Source organism: Vicia villosa, unplaced genomic scaffold (genome assembly GCF_029867415.1).
Source record: "Vicia villosa cultivar HV-30 ecotype Madison, WI unplaced genomic scaffold, Vvil1.0 ctg.000924F_1_1, whole genome shotgun sequence".
Lineage (NCBI taxonomy): Eukaryota > Viridiplantae > Streptophyta > Magnoliopsida > Fabales > Fabaceae > Vicia > Vicia villosa.
In genome coordinates, this window is record NW_026705415.1 from 206,837 (window position 1) to 218,900 (window position 12,064).

General features: G+C 38.7%; 2 protein-coding genes and 1 non-coding gene across 3 annotated transcripts; 2 read left to right on the top strand and 1 right to left on the bottom strand.

Moving 5' to 3' along the window:
• Positions 1 to 967: 967 nt before the first annotated feature.
• LOC131632290 (uncharacterized) lies at positions 968 to 1,546 on the bottom strand (the record flags this gene model as incomplete). The annotated part of the gene is made up of 1 exon (XM_058903069.1): positions 968 to 1,546. A coding segment is annotated over exon 1 (579 nt), but the record flags the coding sequence as incomplete, so codon positions are not given.
• A 1,120-nt stretch (positions 1,547 to 2,666) lies between these two features.
• On the top strand, positions 2,667 to 2,773 carry LOC131632292 (small nucleolar RNA R71). Its single transcript, XR_009292944.1, has one exon. It is a non-coding gene; the product is annotated as a small nucleolar RNA R71 (small nucleolar RNA).
• A 2,450-nt stretch (positions 2,774 to 5,223) lies between these two features.
• LOC131632281 (uncharacterized) lies at positions 5,224 to 7,949 on the top strand. Its single transcript, XM_058903059.1, has 2 exons — positions 5,224 to 5,460; positions 7,191 to 7,949. Exons 1-2 carry the CDS (start codon positions 5,224 to 5,226, stop codon positions 7,947 to 7,949), a joined length of 996 nt encoding a protein of 331 aa, XP_058759042.1.
• The last annotated feature ends 4,115 nt before the right edge of the window (positions 7,950 to 12,064 follow it).

The following is a 12,064-nucleotide window of genomic DNA, read 5'->3' on the forward strand; positions in this document are numbered from 1 at the left end:
TAAGCACCATTTCAAGGTTTTCTAAACATGTTTCAAAACTTCCTCCACAGACAGAGAAGTCGTCCATAAAGACCTCCATTATTCCATCTAGGAAGTCGGCAAATATTGCCATCATGCATCTTTGGAAGGTCGCGGGTGCATTGCAGAGTCCAAAAGGCATTCGTCTATAAGCGAATGTACCATAAGGACAGGTGAATGTGGTCTTCTCTTGGTCGTCAGGGTGGATAGGAATTTGGAAAAATCCGGAGTATCCATCCAGATAGCAAAAATGTGAGTGTTTAGCTAAGCGTTCGAGCATTTGATCTATGAAAGGTAAAGGGAAATGGTCTTTTCGGGTAGCTTTATTTAGCTTCCTATAGTCAATGCACATTCTCCATCCAGTTTGGGTACGTTGTGCTACAGATTCTCCTTTTGCGTTAGTGATTACAGTGACTCCTCCTTTCTTTGGTACGACGTGAACGGGGCTAACCCATTTACTATCGGATATAGGATATATTATTCCAGCTTCTAGCAGTTTTTGGATTTCCTTTTTAACCACATCGCTCATAATAGGGTTTATTCGCCTTTGATGTTCCCTAGAGGTTTTACTATCGTCTTCGAGCATGATGCGGTGCATACACAGAGAAGGGCTTATACCTTTCAGATCTGATATGTTGTATCCTAAAGCGGTGGGGTATTTTCTTAGGACATTAAGTAATTTTTCAGTCTCGGTTCGTCCTAAGTTGGCGTTCACTATAACTGGTCGGTTTAGTTCTTCGTCTAGAAATTCGTATCTAAGATCGGTAGGGAGTGTCTTCAGCTCTATAGCAGGTTTCTTAGGTCCAGGTATAGGATCAGGGGTTAAAGCTAAGCATTCACTCAGGTGGTTATCTTGATATTCCTCACGCCAGTTGTCATCTTCAAAAATTGGCGGCATAGGAATCCTTAGGGTTTCGGTTTCCTTATTTGGTTCGGATTTTATTTCCTTGACACACTCGTCGATTATGTCAGCAGAACAGCATGTGTCAATTATAGAAGGTGCTTTTAGGAATTGGGAAAGGATAAATTCTATTTTCTCTTCTCCTACTTCGAAAGTAAGCTTTCCTCGCTTTACATCTATAATTGCACCAGCGGTCGCTAAAAATGGTCTTCCTAAAATGATCGGGATGTTAGAATCTTCTTGGATATCCATAATGATGAAGTCGGTCGGGATGTAGAATTGACCTACACGAACAGGGATATTCTCTAACATTCCTACAGGATATTTAACTGAACGGTCTGCTAGTTGAAGAGACATTCTTGTTGCTTTAAGCTCACCTAGATTGAGTTTCTTACAGGTCGAAAGAGGCATCAAACTAACACTAGCTCCTAAATCGCACAAGGCTTTCTCTATGATGGTTTTTCCAATTACGCAGGGTATAGAGAAACTACCAGGGTCTTTCAGTTTTGGAGGCATGTTGTTTTGGATGATAGCGCTACATTCAGCGGTAAGCGTTATAGTTTCGTTATCCTCGAGCTTCTTTTTGTTTGATAAGATTTCTTTTAAGAACTTAGCGTACGAAGGCATCTCAGTTATGGCTTCTGTGAATGGTATGGTTATGTTTAATTGCTTCAGAAGTTCTACAAATCTTTTAAATTGCGCTTCAGTTTTTGATTTGGCTAATCTTTGAGGGTAAGGAATTGGTGGCTTATAAGGTGGTGGTGGAACATAAGGTTTCTCTTTTTCGGGTTCCACTTCGTTATTGTTCTCTTTAGTCTTAGCAGTTTGTTCGTCGGTTGTTTTCTTTTGGGTTTCCTTTGGCTCTTGTTGTGACATGGGTACGTTTTGGGTTCTAGGATCTATGGGTCCATCGTAATTAGTTCCACTTCGTAGTGTTGTCGCGTTCGCATGTCCTTTAGGATTAGGTTGTGGTTGAGCAGGAAACGTGCCAGCAGGGGCAGCAGTAGGTTCTTGTTGTTGAGCTACTTGTGAGATTTGAGTTTCTAACATTTTGTTATGCGTAGCTAAAGCATCTACTTTGTTCGATAGTTGTTTTAGTTGCTCGCTATTGTGGATGTTTTGATTCAGGAAGTCTTTATTGGTTTGTTGTTGGGAAGCTATAAAGTTCTCCATCATGATTTCTAGGTTTGACTTCCTAGGGGTGTTTTGAGCAGCTACAGGCGCTTTTTGGTAGCCAGGTGGTACAGCAGGTGCTTGTCCAGGCGCGTACAACGCATTGTTGTTCTTATAAGAAAAGTTCGGGTGGTTTTTCCATCCAGGGTTGTACGTGTTAGAATAAGGGTTTCCTTGAGCGTAATTTACTTGATCAGATGGGACTCCAGTCAAGAGTTGGCATTCAGCAACTACATGCCCAGTCAATCCACAAATCTCGCAGTTAGGTGCTACAGCGGCAGCGGTGGCTGAAGGAGTGATGGTTAAATTCTCGATCTTTTGAGTTAAAGCGTCTACTTTAGCGTTAACGCGGTCTATACCACTAATTTCGTACATTCCTCCTTTGGTTTGGGCTTTCTCTAGAGCGGCGCGTTCTCCTCCCCATTGGTAATGGTTTTGTGCCATGTTCTCTATGAGTTTGTATGCTTCATCATGGGGTTTGTCCATTAGTGCTCCGCCAGCAGCGGCATCTATAGTCATTTTAGTGTTATATAAGAGACCACCATAAAAGGTATGGATGATCAGCCATGGTTCGAGTCCATGATGAGGGCATATTCTAAGCATGTCCTTGTAACGTTCCCAAGCTTCGAAGAGCGATTCGTTATCTTTCTGGGTAAATCCGTTGATTTGACCTCTAAGCATAGCAGTCTTGCTAGGCGGAAAGTATCTCGCTAAGAATACTCTCTTCAATTCGTCCCACGTAGTTATGGAATTGGAAGGCAGGGATTGAAGCCACGCTCTCGCTCTATCTCTCAAGGAGAAAGGGAAAAGGCGTAATCGAATAGCTTCGGAACTAACGTTGTTGGCTTTGATAGTGTCGGCGTATTGCACGAACACGGATAAATGGAGATTGGGGTCGTCTACAGGGCTTCCAGAGAATTGATTCTGTTGAACAGCTTGGACCAGTGAAGGTTTCAGTTCGAAATTGTTCGCTTCAATCGCAGGTGGTGCGATACTTGAATGCGGTTCAGCGCGCGAAGGAGCGGCATAGTCTCTAAGAGGACGAATAGCAGCCATCTCTAACTTCGGGGTGATTTGATTGATTTGATCAGTAAAATTCAATTCCTGATTAATCGGAATTTCTGCTACTTCGGGAAGGTTGCGAGCTCGACGTTTAACGTTAATGAAACGTTCGATCTCGTTAATTCGTTGTATTAAGTCTCCTCCTTGTGAACGAGTATTTGGCATACAATCGTTCAAAAAGAAAGGGAAGAATTATCCTAGTCTCTACGGTGTAACAGTGAGTTACGATATCGACTTAAATAGTCCCCGGCAACGGCGCCAAAAACTTGATCGCGACTTTACGTGTCTATAAATCTGATAACTGCAAGTGCACAGTCGTGTCGTGTAGTTTTAAAAGATATCGAATCCACAGGGACTATGAATCGATCTACCGTTATCTAAGGTTACTATGTAAAGCTAGGAGTACTAAAATTTCGATTGTTCCTAAGGGAAAGTGGTTGTGAGAAAATAAAGAATAATAATAAAAGACAGGTATCAGTATGTATTTCGTTTAACTAAAGGTAATCCGAAGGTTCATTGGCTTTTGCATAATTAAATTAAAAATCTTTACTAATTCCAATTGATTAAAAAATCCTCGTCTCAAACTTTCGCTCTGTTGATTCAGACTACTATCCTATTCCTAATGTACGCTTTCGCCATCCCATTAGATTTTAGAAGAGCTTTTTGGAAACAATGTAATTAATAAAATGCCTATTTTACGAGGTTGTTATCTATTTAAATCTCCTAATCTCAAACTTTCGCTCTGTTGACTCGGAACATGCTAATATCCCTAACGTACGCTTTCGCCATCCCGCTCGGGTGTAAAAACACTTTTTGAAAATAAATAAGTTCCAATTAGTTTTAATACGCTTTCGCCATCCTTAAAACTAATGTCCTATGTCTACTATCCAGTTAAAGATCTCAAACTTTCGCTCTATTGATTTTAACCTTTGACCGTCTTAACCCCTCAAACTTTCGCTCTATTGGTTTTAAGACTTACTAATTAAATTAGACATATAAACCAAAAATAAGTGATAATTAATAAAACATAATTTAAGCCAATTTATTTCGGATCCCTACGGTTAACTTACTTTACATACCGACACCTTTAGTATTTTAGCCAGACATATCAATACGATTAAACATACATATATCGGTTCGGTTCATAATAATAAGCATATTAAATGGCATATAATATATCATGCAGATAAATAATATAAATAAGGCGGTAAATAAAAAACCTGAATTAAAATAAATCTGGATTGAATTGAATCTTGAAGTACTCGAACTTCCACCACAGGTTGGCTGGATCGTTCTTCGGAATTTAAATGGCAGAAAATAAAAACAAGGAAATAAAGCGATAAATCTAACGTAAGGCTAGATCTATGAAAAGTTCACAACAATTTCCAGTGTAGAAATCGTTGTGAGAAAATAGACGGTTAAATGAAAACAGAATAAGGAAAAGCAGTTCGCGGTACAATTTCGGCAGCACTTCGTTGGCAGGAAATCAGACACTTTGGAAGTGGGATAGCAGGTCCTATTTATAGGAGGAGGTTTGCAGTTGGAATCCGTGAATTGAGGAACTTTCTGCAGACTGGGCGTGGAGACGTGGGTCTCCGTTTCTTCAGGAAGACTTGAGACGTGCGTCTCAAGTGGAGAAAATCTTGGGCAGTTGGAGACGGGCGTCTCCTCTTGGTGACGTGGCTGAAGAGAACGTGGAGACGTGCGTCTCCACTCGCTTGCAGGTCTGAGCCACGCGCCTTTTGATTCATGGTGGGCTGAATATCTCTTTTGGGCCTTTTGGGTCCTAATTGCACCCTTCTTTCACTTCAGCACTCCCTTTTCATCTTTTAGGCATAAATATTGGTCATTTATGCTCAATTTTCTTTCCTTTTCGCAAATAGTCGAAATTGAAGTGTAAAACCTGAAATAAAGCAAATACACGCGTAATATCATAATAAATTAACATAATAAACGGAAAATGCTATAAATATCTATGGATTTTAGGCTAAATATACGATATAAAATCGTGTTATCACGGCACTGCTGTCCTGTTCTGGTACAGCAATTGGTCGGGGCAGCCAGCACTCATGCATCAATTTCCGGAGCTGTTCGTGCTTGCTAAGAACGACGCATTGCCGGTAGCGGATGCTGGCAGATTTGATGATTCTGGGTGGTGCTGGAAGACGGTAGAAGAGCTGTTTCACAGTGGCAGCAACATCGGTTTTTTATGGAAGGAGCTGATCGATCAAATTGTTGGTTTTCGGCCTACGGAAGGGAGACAAGACAGCTTTACATGGGGCTGCAACAGTGAAGGAGTTTTCAAGGTAAATTCTTGCTATGAAAGATTTTATGAAAAGCTTAAAAGTCCCTCTTTAAATTCTTCGTTTCTCAAGAAAATTGGATTTCTTTGGAGGATTAAAGCACCCCCGAAAATCCTTTTTTTCGGATGGAGACTCATTCATAATAGATTGGCAACGAAAGACCAATTATTAAAACGGGGCATCTCTTTGGTAGATGGAGGGATATGTTGTGTTTTTTGTCAATTGGAGGAGGAAAATTTATCTCACTTAATAGAGGCTGTTTTGTCATTTCGAGTATTTGGAGGAAGGTGTTCGAATGGATTGGCCCGGTTGACAATTTATTATTTGAAGAGTTCAAGGAGTTTTTTGATTTCTTTGCGGTTATTTGGCTAGCTACGGTGTGGAACATTTGGTTAAGGCGTAATGCGATTATTTTTAGAAATGAGTCTTTTAGTTTTACCGAATGTATGTCAGGGATAGTCTTATTCTCTTGAAATTGGCTTCAATCGTATTATGTCATTAGGGATAATTGTAATTTTCACATTTGGAATACCCTTCCTCTCAATTATTTTGAGTAGTAGGAGTTTTCCTTTTGTATTTTTTGGTTTGGAGTATCCATAATACTCCTTTTAATCCCATTGCTTATTAAAAAAAAAATAACATAAGACTGCATAGTAAGTGGCATGTACAATATAATCCTACGTGGCATTGATTAAATTAAGATAACTTAGGGTTTGTTTCTCATTGATCAAATTAATGACTTCACCAAAGAAGTCATTTTCGTGACTTCACCATAGTATTTTCCATAAAGAAATTGTCCTATTTTTAAACACTTATATCGAAAAATGACATCCAAATAATGGAATGTGAAATATAGTCTTAAATAATAGTATGCCCACATATTTATATTCTTCTATGTAATGTAATAAACATATATATATATATATATATATATATATATATATATATATATATATATATATATATATATATATATATATATATATATATATATATATATATATATATATATATATATATATATATATATATATATATATATATATATATATATATATATATATATAAAATAATACCATAGCCATAAATGTCTTCCTTAGAATGATTCAAAAAAAACAAATTTTAGAAAATAAAGAAAACGTGAGTTTAGAAAAAAAAAAAAAACCCTAGAATTCCTCACCACGCATCACTCTCAATTCCTATTAAAATTGAGGAAGAATGCATAACCGGCACGTCAACTTAAGTAAGATCTCATGGTGTTTTGTGTTGAACTTTCGTAACACAGAAATACATATTTTCGTTTATTAGGGTTCACTTTCAACACTGCGTAAGTTCCCATGAATCTTCCGAAAACCAAGTCACGTAAATCCAACCGCACTCCGATAACGTCAGTAGTATTCCTCCCTGAAGAACTCACCGTACATATACTATCGTTCCTTCCGGTTAAATCTTTGATGCAATTCAGATGTGTCAGTAAAGCATGGAACACCTTCATCTCCGATCCTGAATTCATCAAATTACATCTTCAACAATCAAAGAAAAACAGAAACCTCACACAAATCCTGTGCATGTCTCTCGGTCCTGATATCCTACGCTTTCCCCTCAATACTTTACTAAACAATCCTTCCATAATCCATTCCACCCAACGTTACTCCCCATCCAACCCCAAATACTGGTACAAATTCATTGGTTCCTGCAACGGATTATTCTGTTTCTCTGTTTTTTCATTGAAGGATCATCAAAGGCAAAAGACCTTGTTTCAGTTATGGAACCCAGCCACCAACACATCATCTATTATATTTAAGAAACACTTGGATTATCTATGGTTTTCCAAGTGTTCATTTGGTTACGATAATTTAACTGATACTTATAAGATTGTGTATTTCCATCCCAATAAGTTTGAAATACTTAGCTTCGGCTGTAATGTTAGGAAAATTATTCAACTTCCTAACTTGGTTCCTTTAAATTGTTGGGATCGTGTTCCAACTAAACGCGTCTTTCTCAATGAAGATGTATCTTTGAATGACACTATCATCTTGTTGGCCCGAGATATTGCTCAACAAATTGTGATTATCTCGTTGAATCTGAGTACCGACACATATAGCAAGTTACTTCCCCCTCAAGATTTTGTTGAAGTTTCACTTCATTCCCCAACTCTTCATGTGTTAGAAGACTCTCTCTATTTTAGTCACCATACTCAAGAAACCCATTTTATTATATGGAAGATGTCGGAATTTGGAATTGAAAATTCTTGGACTCAATTTCTTAAAGTAAGTTATCAGGATTTGAATATTCCTAATCAAGATAAATATTTTCTAGCCCCTTTGTGCCTTTACGAGAGTGGTGTCGCACTAGTACAAGCAGCAAACAGTGGTCGAACGGAAGTGATTCTCTATAATTGGAGTGGAAATAGAATTAAAAAAACTAGAATGGACAAGTTAACTTCGTGGATGTTTAACCAAAATTATGTTGAAAGCTTGGTTCCCACTTAGTTAATCTTCAATTGTTTACTTGATTGAATTTATGTTAAAGTTTTATGTTAGTTTATGTTGTTTTAAATTTCTTGGCATTTCTTAATAATAAATTTTGTGAGTGTTTTTTTATGATAGCTTAGGTTACCATTTTGTATAATACTTGTTGAGTGTTTTCGTAGTCCTTCCTCATGAAATTTTACAATAAGAATATAAACTAAATCAGGTGCTACTATATGATTTTCCATAAATAGTTCTCCATAATGTATCTAGTAACACTAAATGGATTTTCTAATTTTTGTCCTTCTACCTTTCTGAATTCTACACTCAAATCACATTTATTTAAAATAACTTCGCATTCAAATGCCTCGCATAGGATTACAATTCACATTCTTTGAAAGTTGATACGATAAAATAGTTGATCAACTGGGTTGTGCACCATCGATCCATCGGATGAATGTCATAAAAACTTGCCACCATTGAAGCTGGATCTTTTGGGTGCACCATAATGGGTTCCACTCCTACTGCTGTTGCCACCATTGGTGACAAGCAAAAGGACACATCATGGCTAACACATGGTTTCAGCTTTTTTTAGAGACTAAAACTTGAATGCTTCTGCAAATATTACACAGCTTGCACTACAAGAAAATTTGTGATTTGCTACGATGGAAACAATAGCTAATTTGTAGTCAATTTCAATCAAACAGAGTTAGTTGGAGATTTATTGGGGATTGGCTACAATAAACACCGTAGCATAGATTGAGCGGCTAATAATCTTGGCCAAAATTTCCTAGCAAAACTCAAACTAATATATTAAACTTCATAGCTAAACCACAACTAAAGTGTAGCAAAATGTTAGTCTTCATTTATGTTTCCCAACCATACCGCTACAATATTGCCACCAAAATTTCATAGTAAATCTCAAACTAAAATTTATAGTTTCTTTTATTTAAATTTTTGTGATTATTTTTAATCAAAACTAATTATTGGGTATGAATAAAGATCAGCATACTGAAAAAATTGGGTATGAAGAAGTAGAAGAAAAGGTTAAAAAAACTACAGCACCTTATCCCTTCCCCAAGAATTAATGGAATGCTTAAAGTAGATATCAAACCGCCCTAATAGAAATAAAAGCTGAAAGGATTAACATGCCAAAATATATTTTCACACAAATGACGACACATATGTTAATCTCTCTATAAATCATTATCATATGCATAATCTAATATTTTAGTGATTTCTTGTATATATATTTTAAGCTAAGTTCTACTATTGTTGGTCCGTAGCCTCAAAGGGACTCTACAATTAGAGGGTAAACTATGTGTAGTATGAAGAATATTTACACCACTACATTCAATAAAAATATTCATTGTATTGAAATAAAATTCTTGACAATATGTGATATGAAACATTGATTCTTTTTTTTCGTGAGGCTGAAACACTGATTCTATTATAATAAGAAATATATCCTTAACAATGAGTATAAAAAGTTCCACCTGTGGCAGCTGCACCGTCTATTCCTCTTAATGAACCATTGTCATTCAAAGGCTTAGAGTTGTGAGATAACCTACTTGATGTTAACGGTGACACTTCATGTTACATATATAACAAAAGAACAAAAAAACATTAGTCAAGACAATGTCCATAGTTGAAATATGCATACCTTTGCTAATAGTACTGGACCATTGGTAAAGAGGAAACACCTATCTAGCAGAGTTGAAATAATGCATTTCAAGGACAAGCTATGAAGTTGTAGAGGAAGTGAAAGAAACTTCCATCAATTTCTCCTAGAAATGTACTTACTAACAGGATATGTTTCATGTCAAATTCATTCTAAGCTAAAGCATAAATAATACACTAGAGACAAATTTGAGTAGATATCGAAGAAGAAATGTTCTCTCCCCCCTCTCTCTAAAAGGGGGTTAGGGCTGGGTGGACTTTCCGATGGCCGAATCTGCACATAATCACGGTGGGGTTTGGAAAACTTTCAGTAGAAGACCATTCAAGGCGCTTGGTCCGCGGTGGGACGTTTTCCCGTGGGGAGGAGGTGTTAGAAGGAATAAGAATGCTGAGATTACGTCCATATTCTTTTATGAGTTTCCGGAATCTCAATCAGCAAAATCGTTCTTCGAGGTTTTTGGGTGTTTGGGGAATGTGGTGGAGGTTGCAATCTCGCCGAGGAAGAATAATTTGGGGAAGAAATTTGGTTTTGTTAGGTTCGAAGAGGTTGAAGACGGTAGATTGTTGGCGGTTCGTTGTGATAATGTGATGATTATGGGGAAGAAAATTCATGCTAATCTTCCGAGGTTTGAGTGGTCTAGTGCGAGGAAGGTGTCACCTACGGAGACCAAGTTTTCTCACAGGCAAGGTCAAATGTCGCAACATCATCGACCGGCGGCGGGAGTGCATCCAGGCACCTCTGTTGGGTCACTGAAGAGGCGTTATGTGGAGGATTTGAATGAAGGTTTGGTTAAGGGCAGCGAGAAGGGTAGCGAGAAGGTGGGTGATAATCCTGTGTTATGTTTTACCTCTCAGGCAGATAACAGGAAGAGGTTGGAGAAAGCTTACGTGGGGGTGGTGACGATACCGGGTTCGACTTACAACATTTAGTCTCACTTCATGATGGAGGGTGTCTTTGATATCAAGGTAACGCCTATGGGGGGCAATATGTGTCTTTTAGAAGAGGAAGAGGAGGGTGTGATTGAGGACTTAATAGGGGAAGGCGAAACGTGGTGGAAACAATGGTTCGCGGTAGTAAGAAGGTGGAATGAGAAGGACATTGACGACGGAAGGGTCATTTGGGTGAGCGTTTACGGTGTCCCGTTGCACGCGTGGTGTGTGGATTTCTTCGTTAAGTTGGCTAACTCGATGGGGGAATTTATCTGCGTGGATGAATCAACGGCGGCGGGGTCCAATTACGACACAGCTAGATTTATGGCGAGAGTCAAACTAACACATGAATTGATGAAGTCTATGATCGTGCAGATCAACGGGAAGGAAGTTTCGTTGGTGCTAAGGGAAGACGCAATTGGCTCGATTCGAAACATTTCAGGTACGCAGAAACCTCATACCTCTGTCTCCGACTCTTCGGAATCCGAAGATGTGTGGTCTGATAATTTGCTTGATGATGAGGGGGTGTTAGAAAGGGTTGATAATTCAGAATGTAGTCTGTTAAATACTGTTATTTGTCCGGTTGATGTTCCTAAGTGCGATCCTAGTTGCGTTAATGTAGTCTCGGCTGGCGGTAACTCGTTCATAGGGGATTGTTGTGTTCCAAAGGAGACGACACCCATTCTTGTTCCTTTAGCTTCTGATGTAGAAAGGATGAGGTCAGTCGACGATCCCATAATCCAACTGTTGGTTTCTTGCAGCGAAACGGTGAAGGAGTTTGGGTCGGCAGTCAGGCCCCTGTTTGATTCGAATCAGAAGGAGGATAGTGGTTCAGTTTCGAGGAGTTTGGCTGGGAGCGGTGGGAGCAGAAATACAGGTTCTTTTGATTTGGCTCTTATTTCTCTGAAGGAGAGGGGTAGTGTTGGAAAGGGGCTGAGGCAGATATCGGTGGGAGATAGTGAGGACAGAAGTTCTGTGTTTATCACAGAAGATGGCATTGAAACAGTGGGTCCGTGTTCCCTTGGGGTGCCTGAGAGTAATTTTAAGCATAAAAAATTGAAATTTAAAAGTCTGGCAGATATTGGAGTGGTGAAAGGAGGTTCCAAGGCTGGCGGAGGTAGTAAGGGAGTGGTTTTGAAATCTCAAGGCAAAAGAAACAAGGTTGGGGTTAAGAAGACGGGGAAAAAAGGAGTGCAGGTTCAGATTGTTCCAAGTGCAGTTTCGGATTCCATTCTCTCTTTTGGCGGAAATAGTACTGAGGTTTATGGTGTTCATAAAGAGGATTCAGATATAAGGAGGAGTAATAGTAGGCAATGGGAGTTCATTAATGGGGATGTGAGGGAAAAGCTTTGGGAGGCCATTGTAGCACTGGGGGTTGCCGAGACGGAAGGAAGGGAATTTTTGTTAAGAAGGATTGAGAAACTTGAGAGTTATAGCAGTGTGAGGATGGTAGAGAGGAAGGAGTCTTCAAAAAGGTTGACATGATCATCGGCTCTTTAAATATTAGGGGAGGTTGTAGTGTTTTA